The sequence below is a fragment of the Apus apus genome, chromosome 4, assembly GCF_020740795.1.
Source record: "Apus apus isolate bApuApu2 chromosome 4, bApuApu2.pri.cur, whole genome shotgun sequence".
Lineage (NCBI taxonomy): Eukaryota > Metazoa > Chordata > Aves > Apodiformes > Apodidae > Apus > Apus apus.
Window position 1 is genome coordinate 47,790,810 of NC_067285.1, and position 24,783 is coordinate 47,815,592.

Sequence of the window (24,783 nt, forward strand, 5' to 3'; positions counted from 1 at the left end):
ATGATCTTCTGAGCTGAAGATCTGAAAAGGTCACAGAAGATAAAACTTTTTTCTTTCTTACTTCTAGGTAATGTGGATGAGGAACCAACTTCAGTCACGGGCCGGAAGGATTCTTTGAGCATTAATCTGGAGTTTGTGAAAGTCAGCCTGTCACGAATAAGGCGCTCAGGAGGTTCCTCCTTTTTTGAGAGTCAGTCTGCAACCAAAGCTACCAGCAAGATAGATACTACATTGATAAACATATCTGGTGAGTGCTTGCTTAATTTTAATCCCATCTCTTCAGCTATTAAGAGAACTGCTGTTGCAGTGGTAGACTTCACTCTCAGCAGCTATTGTAAATGTTATGAGAGCCATCTACTTGCGGTGTGTAAGAAAATTTTTGCTGGTTTTGAATGAGGTAGGGATTGATTGAATACATTACATTTTAAGGGTACTTGGAGTAGCTATTTACAGATGCAAATAGATATTTAGCTTCCTGATTCATTTAATGTAACTAAATGGGCTTGTTCGAACACATCTCTGACATCGGTCTATGTGACTTAATGGGACCCTTGAATATTTTGAGATTGTACTGGCTCTGGCTAGGACAGAGTTAACATTCTTCATAGCAACCTATATGGTGCTGTACTTTGAATTTGGGGCTGAAACAGTATTAATAACACACCACTGTTTTGGCTGTTGCTGAACAATGCTCCCATGGTGTCAAGGCCTCCTCTCTTTCCCACTCTGCTTGGGAGAGGACACAGCCAAGACGGCTGACCCAAACTGATCAAAGGCATATTCCCTACCGTATGATATTTTGCTCAGTAATAAAAGCTCAGGGAAAGGAGGAGGAAGGGGAAGGGATGCTGGTGGTTATGGCATTTGCCTTCCCAAGCAATTGTTAACATGTGCTGAAGCCCTGCATTCCAGCAAGTACCTGCCTGCCAATGGGAAGCAGTGAGTAATTTTTTGTTCTTGTTCACTTGCAGGCACAGCTTATGCTTTCCTTGTTAAACTGTTGCTGCCTCAACCCACAAGTCTCCTTGTCTTTCTTGTTTTCTCCCTCTCCCACTGGAGATTGGAATGAGCAAGCAGCTCCATGAGGATTTGGCTCTTAGCTCGGGCCAACCCACAATAGAGATAAAGCCTAAATTGTTTTTAGTCAGCTTTCAGTTACATGCCATTGTAGTTGTATTGGAGCTAGTTCTGTCAGGTGTTATCAGGATTCAGGTCATTATTTAGTAGTAATCTTAGTATGTAAACCTCATTATAGCATGCAAAAGAAAGTGGTTATTTTCCACCTAATGGCACAATGTGTATTTTCCTTCAGATATAAAACCCTATAGTATACATTAGCTTGGTACTTGAGAGACTAGAGTCTTTGAATAGTGTTTATGTTGAGCAATATCTATACCCTTCACTTCTTAACCTTATTTCTTGAGAACCCCGTAAGTCTGTATGACTGCAATAATACCTGACAGCATAAATGGCAATAAGAACATCTAATGCTAATCCGTTCTCAATTACATAATTTGTTTCAGTAACGAAGTCAGTTATCTTGGTTGGTTTTTAAATATTTCTGTATTAGTTCTACCAGTAGTTCTTGTTTCCCATAAAAAAAAATAATGCTTCTTCCTAAAATATTTCATTTATTCCTCCCAGTCATGCATCATTAAGATTAAAATAGTGGGTTTGAAATCCTCAAACTCTAAATATGCCATTTCACTTTATTGTGGCCACTGTTAATCTGTTTTACTACTGGTGATCAAAAAGAGCATTGGTAATCCAAAAGTGTATAAACCACTTAAAGGCACTGCAAACCACACAGAGAAAATGTACAATGAGCCTTCGCACTGGGCTTCTGAGCTTTTCAGCCTGTTCCTTGGAATTCCCACTGTGTTTTCTCAATGTGTTACACCACACTGACTTGCTTGCTAAAGTTAGAAAGCAGGTGCCATGTCCCCACAGTGTCCATACAGAACAGCTTTGGTGAGTCTCCACTTGGTAGGAGTGAAAAACATGGGAATGAACTTGAACAGGCCACCCATGCCCTAGTGTGAGTGCCCTTTTACATTGCTGTTCTATCAGAACAGAAAGGTGAACAACCTCAAGATTCTCACTGCTGATTCATCTCCTACTACATTTTATAACAGAGAGAAACTTTATGTTAAATTTATTCCCAAAGTTGGTTAAGCTTTCAGTTGGGCCTAATTTGGTAAATACTAACCACCTATTTTCATAGATTTGGTTACCAAAACCCGTTCCTTCTGATAATTTATGTTTGTGTGTACATGCTTTTCCTTTGTCAGCTGTCTGTGATATCGGATCTGCTTCTTTTAAATACGATATGCGGCGCCTCAGTGAGATTCTGGCCTTCCCAAGGGCTTGGTACAGGAGGAGCATTGCTAGACGGCTTTTCCTCGGTGATCAAACAATAAATCTGCCAGGTATGATACTTTTTCTTGCAATGAAAGACCTTTTTGTTCAAGGGGTTGCAGTAGGAATTTTATAAACATTTATTACCTGTGTATGATTACTTGGGGGACTAGATACAAATGTATTCTAATTTACTCTATATGCAGTCACTCTGATAGAAAATCCTGGAAAAAAAAGAAATGGAAAATTTCTCAAGTAGGTCATTGAATTATTTGAAGACCTTATATTAATGCATACAGTGAAAAACCTCTAGTTAAGATAAATATATTTTGACACTTTCCAATCATTTTTCTGCCTCTCATCTGCTGCTTCATTTCCAGTAGCATCGGGTCCTGGAACACCGGATTCCATTGAAGGGGTAAGCCAGCATCTTTCTCCTGAATCATCACGGAAAGCATACTGCAGGACGTGGGAGCAGCCCTGCCAGTCTGCTTCATTTACACACATGGCACAGTCACCCAATGTTTTCAGTGAACACACTGCAAGCAACAGTATGTCACCTGGAACAGCATCTCATACCTTAAAGTCTCCAGCTGTTACAAGATCCAGGAGTGTGTCTGACTCTTCGGTGCCTCAGAGAGGTTAGTAGACAATGATAAATTTAGTTTTTTGAAGTATTTCCATCAGTTGTATAAAAAAAGTATGTCATTATTTTGCTTTCTAGAAAGCAACCATAAAATATTCTTTTACAGTGTGCCTGGGATTGAAGAGTGAATGGCTTAGGAAAATGTCTGAAATGGATGAATCAAAATGTAGTTTTTTACAGTATTTGCTATAAAATTGCAGTTTGTTTCACTAGAGCAGTTGTTTAGCAGGGGTTAGATGAGTTTTCCAGCTTAATTTGATTGCATTGTCATCTTCTTGGCCCTCTGTTTTCATGCAAGCAATTACCACACTCTTAGCAGAGAGTCAAAATCACAGCTTACAGGTGAGGTCAGGTATTTAATTTCATTTCATCTGAGACTTTGGACTCATACTAAGAGGTCTAAATAAGGTTAATTTCTGTATAAGAAATAAAGTAACTTTTATTTACTACAATATATTATTGTATTGTCTCTTTACAGCACTGTAGCACTGGCTGCGTGGAATATTTATAGCCTTAGATATAGACAGGAGATTTAGAAGTATGGTGCTTGTTTTACTCTAGGAAAAATAACTGTGAGAAAATAAATGACAGGGCAGGTATTCTGTATTCAGTAAGCAAGCGAGATACTATATATGAACAGGGTTTAGGAAAGACAGTTGGAGCAGGATTTATGTCTGGAAGAGTAGCTCGTTCATAGGAAATGCAATCTTGCACAGGCTTATAAAAATATTGCCAGGATTTTTGTGAGAAGAGCAAGCAAAACCCTAATACTTGAAATTCTGTCTTGACACTTGTGCAAATAATGACTACTTGAATATTCTAATACTAATAGTTCCTTTTTTGAGTACAGTGGTATTTTTAAACAGTTGAAGAATTTTAAATAAAAATAAAACTGCAAATTATAAATCTTAAGGTAGTAGTAAAAATACACGTGTAAAATGAGTCAATTTCTATGACAGCTAAACCAATACATATTGCAGATCCTCTAGTTCTCACTTTTATCCTCACTTGTAGTTTTGTGGCATTCCTTCCTTAAACATGGTGCCATGTTGGCCTTCTGTATGATGTACAACGTATATATTCCATCAGTTTTTCCTACTGTGTGGAATAATTTTGATTTTTGTCTACTTTTTTGTTTAGATACTCTCTCAAAAACATCAACTCCATTTAATAAATCAAATAAAGCTGGAAGCCAGCAAGGAACACCATGGGAGACACTGGTTGTATTTGCTATGAACCTAAAACAATTAAATGTTCAAATGAACATGAGCAATGTAATGGGCAATACTACGTAAGTATAAAACAAGACCAAGCATGTTTAAACAGACAGTGCTGTTTTGGGGGCAGACCCCCAATTCCCCCACAGACTGTTAACATCCTGTTGTCATCTTGCTTTAAAATCCTAATTTTTTCGATTTTGAACTGTGAAGCCACTCATGAATACTGGTAGATGCTTAATCCTGAAGTCAGATCTGCCTAAATCACATGACTTACTGCTCTCAAGTTAAAAAATTTCAGTTGCTTTGTTGAGAGCCTGCAAAACTGTTGTCAATTTTCACCTTTCTTCTAGGTGGACGACGAGTGGTTTGAAAAGCCAGGGTCGTCTCTCTGTGGGGAGCAGCAGAGACAGGGAAATCAGCATGTCTGTTGGCTTGGGAAGATCACAACTGGACTCCAGGGGAGGAGTTGTTGGAGGTACCATAGATGTGAATACCCTGGAGATGGTGGGTAAGTTGAAAAGCTGCCTGCTCGTAGGATATGCTCCAGACAATAAATGTGAAAAACTAAATATACTCGGTACTTTGCCTTGTGAAGCTGCTAGTATGTAGAAATTCTGGATTCTTACTTGTGCATTCCGACTATGAAACATGCTTGGAATTGCAGGGGTAGCCTTCTCATCAGGGGCTGATTCAGTCTCTGGGTTGCTCTGAAACTACATTAGTTAGTTGTGCAACCCTCCAACCCCTTCAGCTGTCTGGACAGATGGCAACTGAAAAAACTGGATAGCATCTCAGCTCCTCCTAGAATTTCACAAGTATTTAGGGTCTGGGAAATGCAAAACTGGCTTTGGAAAGCAGCTGGTGTTCTGGCAGTGCAGCAATGTCACAACCTCCCTGTGCATCTGGAAGAAAGCAGTGCTTTCTTAGTGCCTCTGTATCATGTGGATGGAATCAGGGCGATATCACTGGAAAAACTGATTTTCTTATCTTGAATACTCTATTTCTGTACTGCTTTGGTTCTATTTCAGCTCATATTTCTGAACACCCAAACCAACAACCCAGTCATAAAATCCAAATTACCATGGGTTCTACTGAAGCACGTGTTGACTATATGGGGTCTAGTATCCTAATGGGAATCTTCAGTAATGCTGATCTTAAACTACAGGATGAATGGAAAATTAATCTGTATAACGCTTTGGACTCCAGCATCTCTGACAAAAGGTAATACTGTTTACAGTGTTTAACATTTATAATATTTGATTAGGTCAAGTTCTGTCTGTCTTCTGTCCAGTCTCGTTAACCAAAAATGTAAGCGTCTGCTAGAAAGCAACTGATTCATCATTGGGCTTTTTAATTGTCTGTAGAAAACAGATTAACTGCTGGTGTTCTTGCTGGTTTTAATATCTAGTGAGATATTCGTCCATGGGGACCTGAAATGGGATATCTTCCAAGTGATGATTTCAAGATCAACTACACCAGACCTAATAAAAATAGGAATGAAACTCCAGGAGTTCTTTACTCAGCAGTTTGATACAAGCAAGCGAGCTCTGTCCACGTGGGGACCTGTTCCTTATCTCCCTCCCAAGACAATGGCCAACAACTTAGAGAGAAGCTCCCATGAGCAATGTAAGTGGTACAAAAAATAGCATACTTCCCAGGTAGGATTTTTTTAATTGCAAAAGTTCATAAGAGCAACTTTGTACATGCAAGTATATCTATTTGACCAGAAATGGTTTATTTGGTACATTTTTCCTGTAAATTTGGGCTTGAAATAACCTTTCCACAAGGAATGCAAATACCCTGCTAGACCTGGGGTACAATCATAGAATGGTTAAGGTTGGAAGGGACTTTAAAGATCACCTAGTTCCAACCCCCCTGCTATAAGCAGGGACCGCTACCACTACACCAGGTTGCACAAAACCTCATCCAACCTGGTCTTGAACACCTCCAGGGCTCGGGCATCAACAACCCTCCCAGGAAACCTATTCCAGTTCCTTGCCACACTTACAGTGAAGAATTTCTTCCTAACATCTAACCTCAATCTCCTCTCTTTCAGTTTAAAATGATGAATGAACTCATGTTATTTTTGGGTGTTAGTTAAAAAGATGGTTTTTTGTTTAAAATAATTTTAAAAATCCTTTTTTGCAGTTTTCAAACTATTTCAATAGAAAACATTTCTACTTTGAGTAGTAGTTGGAAGTATGATGTTATTCTTGCTTTCTATTGATCATGAGCTGAAACTGTAATTTGAACACAATAAGTCACTGATTTCCAAGCATGTTTGTTCAGGTACTCATAAGCTACAACTACCTTAAATCACAAAAACAGTGTCAATGAAACAGATGATAAAATATCACTCATAATTCATAGTATCATAGAACTATTCTGGTTAGAAAAGACCCATTGGGATCACTGAGTCCAACCATCATCCCTGCTCTACAAAGTTCTCCCCATTAAACCATCTCCACCACCACCACATCCAAATGACCCTTAAACACATCCAGGGATGGTGACTCCACCACCTCCCTGGGCAGCCTATTCCAGTGTCTAACCACTCTTTCTGTGAAAACATTTTTCCTAATGTCCAGTCTAAACCTCCCCTGTTGCAGATGAAGCCATTCCCTCTTGTTCTGTCACTGATTAGGTGTGAAGAGAGACCAGCACCAACCTCTCTACAATGACCTTTCAGGTAGTTGTAGAGACTGATGACGTCTCCCCTCAGCCTTCTCTTCCTTAGACTAAACATTCCCAGCTGAAGGATTCTTCGTAAGATCTATTCTCTAGGCCCTTCACCAGCTTCATTGCCCTCCTCTGTACTTGTTCCAGCACTTCAATCTCTCTTGAATTGAGGTGCCCCAAACTGGACACAGTACTCCAGGTGTGGCCTCACCAGCGCTGAGTACAGGGGGACAATCACCTCTCTACTTCTGCTGGTCACACTATTTCTAGTACAAGCCAGGATGCCATTGGCTTTCTTGGCCACCTGGGCACACTGCTGGCTCATATTCAGCCTCTTGTCAATGAGAACCCCCAGGTTCTTTTCTGCCAGACACTTTCCAGCCACACTTCCCCAAGCCTGGAGCGTTGCCTGGGGTTGTTGTGGCCCAAGTGCAGGACCTGGCACTTGGCCTTGTTGAAGCCCAGGCCATTAACATTACCCCAATGATCCAATCTATCCAAGTCTCTCTGTAGAGCCTCCCTATCTTCATGCAGATCAACACTCCTGCCTAGCTTGGTGTCATCTGCAAACTTACAAACTTACTGATAATACAGTCTATGTCCTTATCAAGATCATCAATAAAGATGTTAAACAGAAATGGTCCCAACGCTGAGCCCTGAGGAACACCACTTGTGACTGGCCCCAGCTGGATTTGACTCCATTGACCACCACATTTTGGGCCCAACTGTCCAGCCAGTGCTTGATCCAACAGATCCTATGCTCATCCAGGCCACGAGCAGCCAGTTTTTGTATGAGAGTTCTATGGGGAACTGTGTCAAATGCTTTTTGGAGGTCCAGACAGACAATATCCACAGCCTTTCCCTCATCCAATAGTTGGGTCATCAGGTTATAAAGGAGATCAGGTTCGTCAGGCAGGACCTGCCTTTCATAAGCCCATGCTGACTGATAAGCCCTGATCCCCTGGTTATCCTCTATATGTCTTCTAATATCACACAAGATGATCTGCTCCATGACCTTCCCTAGTACCGAGGTCAGGCTGACAGGTCCATAGTTTCCCGGATCCTCCTTTCTGCCTTTCTTATAAGTGTTACATTTGCTACCCTCCAGTCCATTGGGACCTCCCCAGTGAGCCAGGACTTTTGGTAAATAATGGAAAGTGGCCTGGCAATCACGTCTGCCAACTCTCTCAGCACCCTGGATGTAGCCCATCTGGGCCCATAGACTTGTGTGCGTCTAAGTGGTGTAGTCGGTCTCTGACCACTTCTTCTTTAATTGTGATGACCTCATTCCATGTTTTATTAAAAATATTAAAATGGCAGCAGCATTTTCCTATATTTTTGTCTTTCCTAAAGTTTGCTATTTCATGTTCACTTTCTAGTGTTGGATGCAGCCCATCATCGTCATTGGCCAGGAGTTTTGAAAGTGGTATCTGGGTGCCACATATCCTTGTTTCAGATGCCATTGCCAGAAGATGGAATGCAGTTTGGAGGATCCATGAGCCTGCATGGAAACCATATGACCCTGGCTTGTTTTCATGGACCTAATTTCCGCTCAAAATCATGGGCCTTATTTCACCTTGAAGAACCCAATATTGCATTTTGGACAGAAGCCCAGAAAGTTTGGGAAGATGGTAATTTAAACCATTTTGTCCCTTCTCTAAATTCCTTTAAATGCATTTTAAGAATGTATTGGTAAGAATACATAGAAGAAAAACTTTGTCTGAATCAAAATTATTTCCCAAAATATACCCCTTATCTAAAATAATTTGTTCTCTCCAACTTTATCACAATTTGCTTTATCTGTGGAATAATACAAAATAAATTTTCAAATATTCTAGGTATGTCCCTGATAATACACCTACAAAAGTGCATTATCTGCCTCATTAATTGCATGTCTGTGTTTATGTAGACCTTAAGTTTTGTATGATGAATTTTTATCATCTTATTGCTTCTATTTGTCTTCATATTGAGATGTTTTTACTCTGTAGCTACTGAGAATTTAATTTTTCTGTTGTTTGCAAGCTTTATAGCACTTTTTATTGCCACTAGCATACTAATTATTAATGTTCAATACCTGTGCAAGGAGAGGACAGTGAGAGAAGAAGTCCTCCTGCTCTTACCAAGCTGTTTTCCTTTTTTTTTTTTTCCTCTCTCACCCCACTCCACCCCCACCCCCAATGCAGGTACTAGTGAACACTCCACATATATTGTGCAAACCCTGGACTTCCACTTGGGCCATAACACTATGGTCACCAAGCCCTGTGGAGCCCTCGAAAGCCCCATGGCGACAATCACAAAGATAACGAGGCGCCGCCACGAAAATCCCCCCCACGGAGTCGCCAGCGTGAAGGAGTGGTTCAACTATGTGACAGCCACAAGGAATGAAGGTTCAGTTCATGCTTGTTAAGTTTTGGGGTTAGTCTGCTTGCCCGGCAGTGCAGGCTGTGCTGTTTAAAAGCTGCTAAATTTCAGATGGGCTACAGGGAGAAGGGAATTTGAAAGAATGGAAGCTCTTATTGAGAACCTTGTGGCGGGGGGAATGGTGCGATGAAGCAGAGCAATATGCTGAAGAGCTGTAAGTCTTATTGTGCTAAGTCCTTTTTAAACCTTGCAGTAAAGCCAGAATGTTCTGCTAGTGCACAGGGCACTCACATATCTGGATTGCAAGTAGGATTTATGGATTAAGTTGAAGTAGGAATATGTATTTTACATTTCTGTCTCCACTTGCAACTAACATTTGACAAGCACTCACCTGCTTAGAGGTTTTCAACCTTCAGTACTTCTAGGCCTTAAAACATTTAGAATAATATCTTTAAATAATTCTTAATTTGAAAGTAAAACTTTCAAGAAAATGTTAAATGAAATCTTAAAATACAGGTGGCACTATTTCATTCACAAACCACAGAATCAGTAGATGATATCAACAGACTTTCTGTGATAGCACAAGTAGCAGAAAATGGCATGTAGTGAGAAATGAGCATGAGAGTTTATTGAAAAAAAATTTTTCAAGTTATTTATGTACTATACTGATATTTTTTCCTTTTGAAAGACAGAACAGGATATAGTGGTTGAAGTTCACAGAGGCGCTGTCTATCAGATGTTATGTAGCCTTGTTTTGCCACATCCAAAGGACAGTAACATTTGTTTGGCCTTTTGTAGCTGTGCTTTGGGGAGCAGGATAAAGGATACCATCTTAATCATCATACACCAGCAGTTTTACAATTAAATAGTAGCTTTTGTTAACTTGTCACAACATCAACAACTGAAAACTAATTCCAATGATGTTGCATGTGTACTGTGGTAAAAGTCTTTTGACAAAGTTGGATTCCTAGTGAACAGTGATTTCTGACAGAAGTGCTGCCTTGGTGAAGTTAGGTATCACATGTATTAATCAGATTTATTTTCGTTTCAAGCACTACTGTATTTAAAACCACAAAGGACTCACTTTCAACCCATACTTTCTATATCTCAACTGAAAGATCATTACTACAACAGAGTTGTGATAGAGTGGTCAGATCAATAACATTTGGACTTTAACCTAATAAGGATTCTTAGAAGTGCCTAGATGTTATGGTAGTGATATTTATGACCTTCCTTTTTATTATGAGATATATTTTGTTAAATATTTGTCACGCTCTGTGCTGACGAGAACCTTTTTTTAATAAAGACTACTGAATTCATGAATTTCCTATTGTCTCTGTAGAGTTAAACCTGCTTCGAAATGTTGATGCTAACAACCCAGAAAGCAGCACAACAGTGAAAAGCTCAAGCTTGTTAAGTGGCTTCAGAGGTGGCTCCAGTTACAACCATGAAACTGAAACCATCTTTGCATTGCCAAGGATGCAGCTGGATTTTAAATCTATTCATGTTCAAGAGCCCCAGGAGCCTTCATTGCAAGGTGCAGTAAACATGATTTGTTTTTTCTTGACCAAAGGCCATTTGTCAGACATGAGGAGTTAACATGCAAAGCTACTGTGCTGATACAAGAAGAGGATTTAATCTGAGAATTGCTGCAAATTTGCAAGAAAGGATACAATTTCATAATAAAATGTAGAGGGCATTCTGATGAAAGAGCGGAGATTAGTACAGAAAGTGGTCACTGTAGAAAAAATTTACTAAGATAAATTAATATGAACATTTCAGCTAGGTTGGCTGTTCTTAAGGGGATGGTTTTCTTATTTTTATTAAAACTTTAAAGAGGAAGGCCATTCTGAGAGAGTATGAGATAGGAAACTAAATGTTATGCTCTTATTTTCAAAATGTTATCTGCAGACTACAACTGGAAATGGTGGGAAATAAGACTTCTGAAGGTGTAAGACAATAATGTAGATGTTTCTCTTGGTTGAGCTGTGGTTTTAATCCATACTTGATCCTGGATAGTACAGCTGTTGGGCTTTGGTTGTTTTTTTAATTGCCAAACTTGCAAAATCTACTGTCGACTTTTCTTACTGTCTAAAATCATGCACTGATAGTATAGCACAAGCCAGGGATACTGCTGCAGGCTGACTGTCCGTGTTGAGGATGATGAAGGTTGTTACATGGTGATATTTCTTTGTTTTCAACATCTTTTAAAAAATATGAGAAGCTACTCTGATGCAAAAACTGTTTGAGAAATGCTGAAGCTGGTAAACACAGATGTTAATTGTGGTCCTTCCTCTTTTTAGAGTCTCTGGTTCATTAACAGCAATGTAATTTTCAAATAACTTGTATTTGTATTCAAATTCTCCGTACTTTTATGTATACTGTATCACTTACAAATGTGCTAATATGATTTTTTTCTGACTGTAGATACAAGTGTTAAACCAAAGGTGGAATGCAGTGTAGTAACTGAATTTACAGACCACATTTGTGTAACTATGGATGCAGAATTGATCATGTTTCTGCATGACTTGGTGTCTGCTTATCTAAAAGAAAAAGAAAAAGGTAAGTTGCTATTTATGCAGTAACACTCACTTGACAAACTGCAGTTATCAGACTGTTTGACAGTGAATACTTGCATGCTCTTTAATAGAGTTGACTTTTTTTTTTTAAATTAAAACTGACTTTGCTTCCATTGAAATCAGGAGAAGTAGTATTAGAAATCAGTATGAAAGAAAATGAGAGCATTATTATTAGAAAATTTAGTGAATCTAATAAAGTTCTAAACTAGGAGCATGTCTGAGTTTTGCTTATGGAAAGTGATAAGCTTTGTTGAATGCTGTGATGAATTGCAAAGAAAGCCCTTGTATTTGGATGCTTTGGACTGGCAGAGAGATGGGAGAGTTTCACACTCCAGTTTTTCCCAGTGTCCATTCCTGTTTTCATAGGATATTTTTTTACTAGCAGTTTGTTCAAACCAAAACTGTTTACCAGAAATCATGTAAAACTGAAACACAAGATGGTTCTCTCTTTTCTTGCAATGTGTGCCCGTGTCTCATTAAACGATGTACAAAGAGAACTCAAGTGAGGTACTCACGAATGACTGGTGTTGGGTTTTTCCTCTCTCTGTTTTGTAGCAATTTTTCCTCCGCGGATTTTGGCTGCTCGTCCAGGGCAGAAAAACTCTGTTGGTGTTCTTGAGGACAGCTCTGCTGACAAAGAGGCAGAGGAAAGCATTACTTACACTACAGTTGACTGGAGAGAATTTATGTGCAATACTTGGCATTTGGAACCCACTCTGAGGTAACAACCCAGGCTTATCTGCCATCTCTTTCTCTTGACATTTTATCTGTGGGAACTGTCCTGCAAACCACAAGTGTTTCCAAGCTGATGCTGTTTAGCTCGTAAGAGGATCAGTCATGTGGATGCTGTTGAAGTTTCATCTCTGGCTACTTAGTGCTGGTATGAATAATATGAAATGACAAAAAGGATGTGACCAAAGCTGGCTAATGCTATTATCTGTTACATCGGCTAACTTCTAGATTAGAGCTTACAGCAATTAAAGACGTTGGGGGCTCTTGGGAATTAGGGTACACTAAAACTAAACTCATCAAGGGCCACAGATTCCTGTTTCACTCCGTCCCACAACAGTCCGTTCACTTTCTGCCATAGTTTTTCTGTCTTGCAGGTTTCCATTTTTAGCATTCCAGCTTTAGTAGTTCTTTAAACGGTTACCTTAAAATAAAAAAGTACTATAGACAAGGTGCTCTATGGCAGTTTAAACTTAGCACAAAAGCATAGTGTGTATAGCAGCAACTCTCTGCTCTCAATATACACTTCTAATTCCTGAAAATTCCTTTTCTCTGTGTCAGGGTTTGTTTGTTTCTTTCAATCTCTGCTGACACTGCTGGAGCACTGAAGTGTTCATTCACATATCAAAACAACACATCAACCTAGTCCAAATAAATGCTGACACTTGGCATTTTGTGTTAGCAGGAATAATACAAATCAATTTAAACATGATCAGGAGGCAGTCCTGCCTGTTTTTTTGCCTCCTTGAGCATACTTTTCCTTTGAAGGGGATGTTCCATTGGTCATCTTCAGCTCATCTGTAAAAATTATATTTGAAACAATGCCTGTTGGACTGGAGTTGGTCAGAAGTAACAATGGTAAAAAAAAAGAATCAATGTTTGCTTATACAAATGCCAGTTGCTATATTTATATATTATAGATTAAGGTCACCTATTTTGGGGGTGTTTTGTTTTGGTTTTAGATTAATATCCTGGACTGGGAGAAAAATTGATCCTGTTGGTGTTGACTACATCCTGCAAAAGCTGGGCTTTCACCATGCAAGGACTACTATTCCCAAGTGGCTGCAGCGTGGTGTCATGGATCCTTTGGACAAGGTTTTGTCAGTTCTTATAAAGAAACTTGGTACTGCACTGCAGGACGAGAAGGAAAAGAAAGGAAAAGACAAAGAAGAATACTAAAAATATAATGTGACAACCGTAATTCCGTTTGATTTTATCAAAGTGTTTTATTGTATTTTAAGAGTTTAAATATGGTTTAAAGAGAAACCTAACAGCTTTTTGCTACTCTATTTAAAACTTACATTGTGAGTAACTGTTTACTGTGGTACATGCTACCATTCTGTATTTGAAGTTATTGCATGATGATGACCAAGGTATATCCTGTGAAGGAATAGCTGGAACACTGTAAATCTGCCTGTCAGCATCCACTGTTTTATGATGTGCAATATGATTCCTGCATCTTTAAAATACTTGCAGATTAACTGTGAATTTTCATGAACTTTATTTGCCGTAACACAAACCCCTCCTTGATGTGACTGGTAATTGGTATGTCAATGTAGAGTTGTGTAAATTATATATATATATATATGTAACTTATGAAACTGTGATTGCCTTAGTGCTAAAAATAATTAAGTTTATTACTCTTGTAATAAAATTTAACTACTGTACAGAGCGGCGTTGTTGCTGTTCAACTTCGTTGATTAAAAAAAAACAAAACAAGTGTTTTAAGTCTGACTTTGCATCGAGAATCACTGAAGTGAGGGGAGTGCGGGAGCCCGGCCTTGCCGGGGGGAGCTGGAGCCGCGAGGGCCCCGCCTGGGCAGAGCCCAGGGTCTGGCGGGCCAGGCGGGGCGGCCGCGCTGGGCGGCGGGGCGGCTTGCGGGGAGGCCGCTGCTGCAGCGGGTGGCGGGCCAGGCGGGGAGGCCTCTGCCGCGGCGGGGCGGGTTGCGCGGCGGCCATTTTGCGTCGCCGCCTGCCTCGGCCGCACGCGGCGGGGCCGCACGTGGCGGGCAGCAGGGCGCTCTCCCTCTCCACGACATGGCGGGGCTGCGCTGAGGCTTCCCCGCCTTGGGAATCCCGGCGCTGGCAGCGCTTCCCAGCTGGGGCGGCTGTGCCGAGGGGCCAGCAGCCGTCTCGGCCGGTCGAGCCCGCCCCCCGCCTCGCTGGGGCTGCCGGCCCTGTGGGCCTGCGGAGCGGCCGTGCGGCTCCCGCGCTCCGTCCCTCCTTCCCCTCAGGGGTTCCCGCCTCCCGCTGCGGGTCCCGCCCGGCACCGGCACCGCCCCCGCCAGGCCCGGGGAGCGGCCGCGTGCGGGAGGTGCGGCTTTCCTCAAAGCTCGGAAGGCGAGGCGAGCAGGGACCGAATCTTGTAGCGCCAGCTCGTCCTGGAGCTTTGGGGCGGATGAGGTCGATCGAGGGGAGGGACTGAAGGACGCGGGGTCTTTGTTTTGCACAAGCTTGCGGGGAAGCAGGGTGAGAGTTGTTCATAGTGCTCTTGTGAAACGGCTTCGCCAAGGAGTTTCTGACGTGCCTGTATCGTCTCATAACTTCGCTGTAAACTTAGGTGGATTAAGAATGGCTAGCAGCCGCGGCGAGTTTCAGGGTGCAGAAGGGCCCCGCTCAGGCCCCGTGCGCAGCAGGACGTCGCCAGCTCCTGCTCCGAGGCAGGCACCTTTCCAGAAGCCTCCTCCCGCTGTGACTCTGAGGCCAACACTTACATCGTCTCAGCGATGCATTGTACCAGAGGGGGTGCAAAACCCAGGTATAGTTTTCAGTTTATACGTTGGGATAAGCTTTTAGGATATAGTGTTAATGCTAGTGAAAATAACTGATTTTCTCTTACTTGAGGGGTTGCAACTCTCTGCTGCTTTTCTTACTGCTGTATCTTTTTTCAATTACTTCTTAGCATCTTCTTGAACTTGCTCTCCTTCCTAGGTCTGTTCTTACTGAAAGGTTTTTAGCAGCATTTAAAGATTATAATTTCGAAGTTATACATGAGAATACTTTAGAAGTTGCCAAAGTATTGGGTATGTACTGCTGCGTGAATGCTCGTAGCAATCACTGAGGAAAAGTTCTAACTACAGTTCCAGATGATTCAGAGTGTATTTTGAATTCTGTCTCTTCAATTATTTGTATTGCTGTGAAGGCATTAAGAGTTTATTTAGTTATTCTTGACTGGGAGATACTTGTGCCTGAGTATATGGCAACCTCTAAGCTGGATATTTAGTCCGTTCTAGAGTTGATGCAGGCAAAAAACATTTCCTTTTTTTTCTTAACACACTGATCCTTCACAGAGGCTGATGACGTAGGGAATGTTAATTGGTTATTCTGTACGAAAGCTGCAAGTCAAAGACAACCCAGGGTTTTCCTAGGAAGTGTTTGTCTTTGGAATGAGACTCGGAAGCATGGGTTTGCCTTAGGTCTACTTCTCAGAATTTCTAGAAGTCTCTTATGACTTAACTGTGCTTTGCACTGCCCTCTGAAGAGCATAAGGCCTCTATGCTAGGACAGGTGAAACGTGAAGCAAGTTTGTCAAGTGCTGTCCTGGTTCCAAGTGTGGTTAATGGTGGGGGGGAGTGCAGCTCTCCCGGTAAGTACTCTGTCCTGGCCACCTCAGTCAGAGGTGTATGTGGTCGCCAAAACTTGTATAGTGCCAGGAGGGTCCATGGCTTCATAGTTCTGTGGATTTAGTACTCAAAAGCTTTGTTGCTTTTAAAAGAGGAGGTACACAACATTTCAGAATTGCTAGTATTGTTAATGTGTGTTTCAGTGCGAAGCATTACTGCTCTAGAGCAAATGGTTTTGTTTTGGGATTTTTTTCTTCTCAGAAGCATCTAGAAAGCATTTATTGTAAACAAATTATCAGTGTGTTCAGTTATTTTCTTGTTTTTGTTTGAGAACCTTTTCTTCTGAAAGCAGCCCGTGCACCCCCAGTTCCATCAAGTCCAAACAAAGGTCTAGAGAACTTGATTGCAAAATATAAAGAGGGAGTAATAAACCCAGTATTTGCCTTGCATCAGTTTGCACAAATGCACCATGTACACCTTGAACTGAAAGAAACTGCTGTGGCAGGTAAATACTTACGCTTTTCTTGAATTAAATAATGTTTTATTATCCTTGAGATTTATCTGAATTTCTGTGGTTAGTATTGACGGCACTAACGGAGATTTGATTTATTTTACTGTTGATTGCACTACCCTCCCCGTATGTTGCTTTTTGGCTGCTCTTATTGTTTTCACAGCTGTGTCTCATAATAAATTACTACAGAATTTGATCAGGTGAGTGGTATAAATTTTTGGGTCATCTTAGAACTTTGTTAAAAATGCATAGAGTGAAAGCAGCCAAAATTCTTGTAAAGGTGGAACGTTTGAGTTCTGTTGTGATCAAATTGTCTTTTTGTCTTGTCCTTGGAATGAATGTAAGCACTTAAAGCTACTCCTAAAAGTACCTTGAAATAATTTTACTAATTGTGTCTTCTTTTTCTGTCCTTTAAAGGTGATATCATAGGGTCTTATTTTGCCTTTTGTGCTGTGGTGGATGGTGTTCGCTTCAAGACTGGACTGGGAGTAAGCAAGAAGCAGTCTAAAATAAATGCAGCTAAATTAGCTCTTGATGAGCTGCTTGACTTGGAGTATACAGGGACAAATGCTTCTGAAAAGTCAGGTAAATATTCTAGTAACACCTAATTAGGATTTGAAAATCTTGGCTTAAAGATTTCCTATGTAAAATCTCTGTAGCAGCTGTCAGGATTCATTTTTTTTTTAATCCTTTGGGCAGAGCTATTTGTTGATTCTGAAGCTGTCTTTGGATATTAGGAGTTGCATCAGTTTGTAGCACAGAGCAGAGAATACTGATGGTACTAATTTATATGTCGTTATTGCACTTGATTTGCTACTCACAACATAACAGCAATATGAAGTTGATCTAAGTGGTTTCAAATTTTTATGATTAAAAGGCTTCAATGCTGAGTTACTACTTTCAGAAGAAGTCACTGTAATGTTAGTTTTCTTTTAAGGGTTGCTACTTAAATAGTTTACTAGCTTACAGGGAGTTAAAAATCAGAAAGGAAAATTCTCAGGCTATTAGGAACTTTAACTTGCCAGAAATTGTGAGATCAGTGTTTTGAAATTTGGAATGTCCATCCCAGCTTAAAATGTTAAATTCTTAGGCTATCTCTGTTCTACTACTGCTGAGCCCCAAATTGCGGCAAAATCTGTTCATGTTTCAAGGTTCCATTTTGGTAAGTAATAGTCATTTTTCTCTATTGATTCAAATTACCCAGCAAATGCTTTCAGTTTTTCTTTTTCTTTTTTTAAATTTCTTTTTTCAATAAATTTACTGATCTCAGTGAAGTTAATGTTATTTTAAACATCTCTGTGAAGAGTGCTGTAAGAATTACTGTCAGAAAACTGGGAAATTGACCATTCGTTCTAGAAGTGGACACAAATTGAGTAAATTGCTTGAATTTCAGTGGTGAATTGATGAAGTAGAAACCATGTTTCTGTCCTTTCTTGAAATACTGTGTGCAGCAGGTGATCAAATTTGATCCATGTCCCTGATTTATTATTATGTATAGGAAAACCACAAAGTGTTTACATATTCTTTTCCTTTATTCATGTCAACTCATAACCTTCAGAATCTGTATGTTGATAGTGCTTGGTTATTTGGCAAGTAGCTGATCATGTCTTGTTTACCCTCTCCCCCACACCCTGCCCCTGCAAATTTACGTATTACAGATTTTTGTTTTATTTAGAAGGAAGAAAGTGTATATATAAAAAAATAACGCAGACACTTGCAGAAGTATTTAACAGCCTGACCTCCAAACATCCTGAGTACCAAGGTTGTGGCAGTTCACTGGCTGCCTTCATAATTGAAAAAGGCAAGTATGTTTTGATTGTGAGTATAGTGGAGCAGAAAACCTAGGCTGGTTGTGTTCCCAGTGAGCCTTGGTTAACATGTTTCTGATCTGGTAAATAAATGTTTTATATATATAATATGTGTAGCTCCTCATCACAGAATCTTAGAATCACAGATTCTTCCTTGACATATTCTGTTCTGGTGGCTCTGTTGGGTGCATTGTTGTCTGCAGTCATGCAAATACTCAAGACCTACATAAGCATTTCCTCGTGCTGCCTCAAAGAGGTGTAAGGCTGTATAGACCAGTATATGCCAGAGCAGGTGGATGTGCCCTGAAGGGAGCTGCAGCCAGTGGAGAACCCACACAGGAGCAGGCATCTGACAGGAGCTGTGGTCCATGGAGAGGAGTCCACACTGGAGCAGATTTTCTAGCAGGACCTGTGACCCCATGGGGTACCCATACTGGAGCATTCTGTTCTTGAAGGGCTGACTGCATCCAGTGGAAAGGACCCAGGCTGGAGTGGTTGGTGAAGGACTGTATCCTGTGGGAGGGACCCCGTGTGGGAGCAGGAAATGCACGTGAGGAGTAAGGAGCAGCAGTCAAAGTGTTAGGAGCTGATGCTTCCCCATAGCCCGGTACCACTCATGCAGGGAGGAGAGGAGGTAGAAGAGTCAAGAGTGAAGTTGAGCCTAGGAGCGAGGGGACATAGAGAGGGAAGATGTTTTTAGTTTTGGTTTTGTTTTTCACTATCCTGCTCCTTTTGCCATTAAGTTTAATCTGCCCCAAGTTGAGTCTGTTTTGCACATGACAGTAAATGGCAAGCCATCTCCATCCTTATCTTGACCTACAAGCTTTTTAATTTTTCTTTTTGTTAAAATCTTACAGGTAGGAAAAGGTCTTTATGATCACAGAGTTCAGACTGCTGGGGGATGAGGGGATGTGAAAGAGCAGTTTGGTGGGCTCCTGGCAGCCAGGCAAAGTTAACTCACCACAATCATGTACAAATAATTATTTTCTGTTTAGGTGGAAAGCATGAAGTTGTAGCTCTGGGAACAGGAGAATGTAATTACAGCCAGTGCTTTCAAACTTCTGGAAGAGTGTTGCATGACAGCCATGCTATAGTTACTGCAAGACGTTCACTGCTTAGGTGAGAATGTGTATGCAAACAGTTACTTGTGCTCTTGCAGTCAGTTCTTTTCAGTTTTACAAATCTAAGTATGAGTGTACTTGCATTTTATAGGTAGTACCTTCTGGATTATTTTCAAATCATGTGAATTAAATGTGAGTGTCTATGTGTATGTAAACAAAGTGGTGGTTTACACATTTACTTTCTTTTAGATACTTTTATAGACATCTTTTGCTGTTCTATAAAGACAATTCAGCAAGGAGAGAGAAATCAGTATTTTGCACAGCACCAGGCTCAAAGCTGCTTATCCTAAAGCCAAATACAACTGTCTTTCTTTACATGAATCAACTTCCAAAAGGAACTGCTCAGTTAAAACCACTGGTGTGAGTACCTCAGTCTTTTCTCTGATTCTGTAGTAGAAGATTAATTTATTCACAGTGGCAAACACATTGCCTATGTTTAAACTCCTATGTTTATCTTTACACTTCAAACTGCTGTTATATTTTCAAGAGTGGTTTTTTTAATAGTTTTTACATTTAACAGCAGTAGTCACGGGTTTACCAAGTTATTATGAACAATGTTATTTTGTGTCCCTTAGGGCAATGCAAGAGAATGATGTTTCTGGACATCATACAGCCACAACGTTTTCATATATACAAGGCAGCTAACTGCTTTCATGCTCTGTTTGAGGTGTTTGAAAGGCAGTCTGGAGAACTGAAGTCACAGCCAGTTAATTGCAGTTGTGCTGACTGAGAAAGCCCCTTCTGTTGGAATTGCAAAAGCTTCTAGATGACTTTCAGTGTCAGTCTACGCTTAAAAGATGGCTTGTGAGACTGGGTGCAGTTTGTAAGCTAACTGTAATAGTTGATGGATCACAGATTCAGCACTTTTTCTCTTCCTTTTTGACAATTTTGATGTGTGCTCTTTGAGACAAACTCTAGGAAGTATTTTCTTCTAATACAGCAGATTTACTTATGTATAGAGTTATTTAAAGACAGTTTTTAGAAGGGAGCTACTTGCAAGTAATCCATTGAGTGGATTGGTGGTCCACTGAACTGTATTTTGCTTCACTGTTTTGTCTCCCTGATGTGTTGTATTGGCTTGTTTTAAATATTTTGTAAAATTGCAGTGTAAGTTATGTTTTAAAGGAGGTAACCTTATAGCTGCTTTTCACAAGATGAGCAACCTACACGTAGTATCTGTCATGGTGCAAGTATTTGTTTTCTGAGAAAGAGTAACAGTATTAGGTACCACTTTAACCTGTGATTAGAGTACTTTCTCACTGAAATCCATTTTCTTCTCCTCAGGTATCTCAGTCCACAATCTGTGTCTGCTTATGAAGCTAATGAAAAACTGAGTCTCCATGTTGCTGTAGAAGGAAAGATTTACCTAACTGTTTGTTATCCACCCGAATCTTCTTCAGTCAGCAGTATGTCAGCTACTGACAAGTTAACAAAATGGGAAGTGGTTGGTGTACAGGGAGCATTGCTGAGTCACTTCATTGAACCAGTGTATATCAACAGTATTCTTGTAGGTAAGCTTAATGTGAATTTGTGTTATTTTCATATGTTTTCATATTTCGATTTGATTACATTTTATAAAACATGAAGTAAACCTAACTGGTTCCTTAAAGAATTATGATATTTTTTTAAAAAGATGCTACGTGTGGATTTTTCTTTTTGTTTCATTCCATCTTTGAAATTCTCAGGTGTAAGAGTCAATTTATGCTCGCTCTTTTGGCGCTGTGATTTTGTTTTAGCTTGTCAGATTGCCCTTTCTTTCCTATGTATTAGAGCAACTGAAGAAGTTCAGCATTGTTTTATAAAATTCAAATTTTATATACTGAGAAAATATTAAGTCTGACAAATGCTATGTTAACAGTTCAGTCAAATCTGGTGACAGTGTAAGTCACTTAGCTGTAGAATTGAACAGTGGTGGGAAAACTGCTGGTATTTGACTGATGCTCAGTTTCACAGTAGCATATTGGTTAATGCAAGTAGATGTTTTGTTGAGGAACAGGGACTACCAAAGTAGTAGTGAATTCTCAGGATTTTGTGGCAGTCAGGAAGACTGTGCTATTATCAGAACACATTTCGGTACCTTTAGTTTAGGTGGCTGAGTTAAATTAATGAGCATTATCCTGAAGGTGTTTCTTTCTCTCAGTATTTGGATTAAGAGACTTAGTACACAGATGTCTGAGTTCACTAGACATGGAAGATGTAGCAGCTCTTCCCAACACAGAACAAGGTTTTTGAAGTGCTCCAAAAGATCTTGAAAGAATTGGTGAATGCCTGCCTGTTCTTCTGAGGAAGTTTGTGCGCTTTTGAAGTAAAAATTCTGTAGTGTTCACTTCAGTGGTATTCAAAGTAAAGATAATAATCTATAACTTATTTCCCCTCTATTAAATAGAAATTCTACGATTGTTCCTCGAGATGCTATGAACCAGAGTATGTTTATTTAGTAGGCAGTGAGAAAAACTGTTGGATATGGAGTAAGATGAGCAAACTCCTTAGCATATTTTCTAGTCCAGTACATCAAAGTTAGTGTTGCACCTTCTATTTTAATGGTGTCTTCTGCAAGGTAGGTGAAGATTCAATGAACGATTGTTCCAAAAAGGAAGAGTTGTGTAATGAAAATAATAATGCCTTTGGAGAATAAGCTGAAATAAATCTTATTCTGTGAAGTGAATAGTGGAACTGATTTTTACAAACATGTAGAAAAATGAATGTAATGTAGACCAATGGAAGGGTTTAAATTCTTAGGGTTTTGTTTTGGTTGGTTGTTTTGTTTTTTCAATTTAGTGGAATTAGATGTAACTGATCTGGATTTGTTTTAATAGGAGATGGCAATTGCAAGGATGTAAGAGGACTAGAAATAGCTACAAAACAGCGTGTTGATGATGGACTTACGTCAAAGCTTCCCATGCCTTATGTGGTCAACAGATCTCACACTTACTTGGTGAATGCTGCACACCTAATTCAAGTAGACTTTGAACAGGTGTCTCTTAGTTTGAATTGGTCATTGTCAGATGCATCACTGGAGGTTGTGGATGGGTTAAATGGAAAAACCATTGAAAGGTTAGATTTTTTTCTTCCTTACGTTGGAAATAATGGTTAGCCGTGCCGTTTCATGCTGGTTCAGTGTAGTATACATTTTTTAGAAGCTGTGCACGGATGCCACAGTACTACCCAAATGAAGGAAGTTCTGTCCTGTGTTAGTTGAATGTGTTTAAGATTAGATGGAGTGCAAGAGATCTTACAATTTTACAGTGAGTTTCCAAGGCATGAAATTACATAGGTTTTGAATTATCTTTGTTGTCTGCTGTAATGAATGTGCTAGTTTTCACAATATGTAAAACCAGTTATCATCCCTTTTAGATGGATTCCAGTTTGAAAACCATTTTTGGTTGGCTTGTTTATATTCTCACAGCAGCTGGTTTGCATTAGCTTTGCACGTTGAAAGAGGAAGCAGAATGTATGATCATATTGACAAAGCAAAAGAGGAGAAAAAAAATCCCCCCTTCATCAAACCAATATACCGGTAATTTTTATATATATATATTTTTGTTACTGAGTTTTAATATTCTTTTTTTCATTTTGTCTACAGTTCACCGTTCAGAAGTGGCATTAACATGGCAAGTCGCCTTTGCAAGGTGGCAATGTTCAGTCGTTTCAGGATGCTTGCTAAGGAAGCAGAAAGGAATGATTTGCTTCAAATTCCAACATATCGTGAAGCTAAGGTAAGCTGGTACAGGGGTATGTGTGAAGTTTTAGTAAGGAGTCTCTTTAACAGGTAGTCTCAAAGGTGGTTTCATAGCCAGGAGCAACTTTCTAGTTTGCTGAAGACAACAGCTGAATCTCCTTTATTGCCTATAATCTTAACCTTTATAAAGTACTCTTTTTTTTTCCCCCTCCTGTCAGACATTTTTTACGTTTTTCAAAAACTCTTACATAATAGAATGGCTTTCTAATTAACTCTATACTGTGTGTTTAGATTTGCATTGAATGATGGTGAATGTTTGTTTTCTTTGTAAAGATACTGTTGGAACTGAAAATATATTGAAAAAAATGCTTAATAGAAAACTCTGCCATTCTGATAAATGCCCAAACATACAAAAGAGCATGTTTTTAGAGTCTGTAATGCTTTCTCTCCGCAACTAAGGGACCTACAGGATTTATAGGTATTGTGTTCTACAAGGTTTGTGTTTGTTCCTGTTACATCCTAGTGGTAAAGAACAGAGATCCAACATTCTTGAGATTTTTTTTAAGATCTTTCTCTTTTTTAGCTTCAATCTGAATTGTACCAAGAAGCGAAAAACTTACTGCAAAGCTACTTAGAGCGACATAATTATGGATCCTGGATTGTGAAGTCTCCACATATTGAGCAGTTCAGCGACTGACTGTGAGGCAGATTTTATGTGAAGTCAAGTTTGGATGATGTCTGATTAGTAAAAAGTTTAACTGTAGGGTTCATATTTGCATCAAGATAAATAATTCCAGAGCTGTTTCTTGTCGGTTTAAATGCAGTTGTTAAACCGTCTGTTACTGTTTAGTGTGTTCCAAAAGTTGATGTTATCTTATAGGTGGGAGTATCTAGCAGCTTTGCAAAATCTGTGTTGTTTTGCCCCCGACTGCCTCCTCATTTCTGTTCCCTCACCCTTACTAACTTACTTACTAACATGTTTTTTTCGTATTAGTTGCAGATACGGCTATGTATTGATTTTTTTTCTTTTCCCCTGCCTTGTTTATACCTCTCTTTAACTTTTATTTGGTATAGATCTGCCAAGTGGCTTGTAGTTTTCTGTATGTTGTTCGTGGTAGAAGGGTTAAAAGTAGTCCCTGTACTTAGAAATGTGAAACTTTGAATTATCAAGCTGTTATTCAACTCTTTGGTGACAATAACTGTTTTTGGTAGTGAATTCAAAGCATTTTAAAGGCATCCAAGCTGTAAATAATTAAATTGCAGGATGTAGTACTGAAGTTGCCAGAAACAAGGTTCCTTCAGCGTGTGAGTGCTGCCCCGAAAGCTGCCATAGAATCAGATGTTAGTGCTTGGGGATCAGTTGGACTCCTTGACCCACAGATTATCAATACACTGCCAAGTACTCACAACATTGTCTGCATACATAATAATTGGAAAAGTACTGCCTGTTGAGAGGGAAAGTAATTCCTTTTAAGTTACAGTAAGAGTCTGATAACATGTTGATAATGTTTAGAATAATGTTGTTAAGT

General features: G+C 39.7%; 2 protein-coding genes across 12 annotated transcripts in view; both read left to right on the forward strand.

The window, feature by feature from the left end:
* The window catches only part of BLTP1 (bridge-like lipid transfer protein family member 1), a 115,605-nt gene extending 101,305 nt beyond the window's left edge, over positions 1-14,300 (forward strand). For 9 of the 11 annotated variants that reach the window (XM_051616576.1, XM_051616574.1, XM_051616580.1 and 6 more), the window contains 13 exons: positions 68-247; positions 2,292-2,429; positions 2,739-2,999; positions 4,145-4,295; positions 4,575-4,732; positions 5,253-5,445; positions 5,633-5,850; positions 8,283-8,534; positions 9,087-9,290; positions 10,607-10,801; positions 11,692-11,826; positions 12,399-12,564; positions 13,535-14,300. In XM_051616576.1, coding sequence (XP_051472536.1) covers positions 68-247; positions 2,292-2,429; positions 2,739-2,999; positions 4,145-4,295; positions 4,575-4,732; positions 5,253-5,445; positions 5,633-5,850; positions 8,283-8,534; positions 9,087-9,290; positions 10,607-10,801; positions 11,692-11,826; positions 12,399-12,564; positions 13,535-13,751 — 2,468 coding nt within the window. In that variant the 3' untranslated portion in view covers positions 13,752-14,300. The remainder of the gene's footprint in view (positions 1-67; positions 248-2,291; positions 2,430-2,738; positions 3,000-4,144; positions 4,296-4,574; positions 4,733-5,252; positions 5,446-5,632; positions 5,851-8,282; positions 8,535-9,086; positions 9,291-10,606; positions 10,802-11,691; positions 11,827-12,398; positions 12,565-13,534) is intronic. The other 2 variants (XM_051616575.1, XM_051616585.1) reach the window with 1 other exon arrangement.
* An 843-nt stretch (positions 14,301-15,143) lies between these two features.
* Positions 15,144-24,344, forward strand: ADAD1 (adenosine deaminase domain containing 1). Its single transcript, XM_051618271.1, has 12 exons — positions 15,144-15,330; positions 16,054-16,158; positions 16,467-16,640; positions 17,064-17,231; positions 17,737-17,808; positions 18,322-18,447; positions 19,450-19,573; positions 19,765-19,935; positions 20,860-21,086; positions 22,392-22,629; positions 23,159-23,291; positions 23,838-24,344. Exons 1-12 carry the CDS (start codon positions 15,144-15,146, stop codon positions 23,949-23,951), a joined length of 1,839 nt encoding a protein of 612 aa, XP_051474231.1. The 3' UTR covers positions 23,952-24,344.
* Positions 24,345-24,783: the final 439 nt, after the last annotated feature.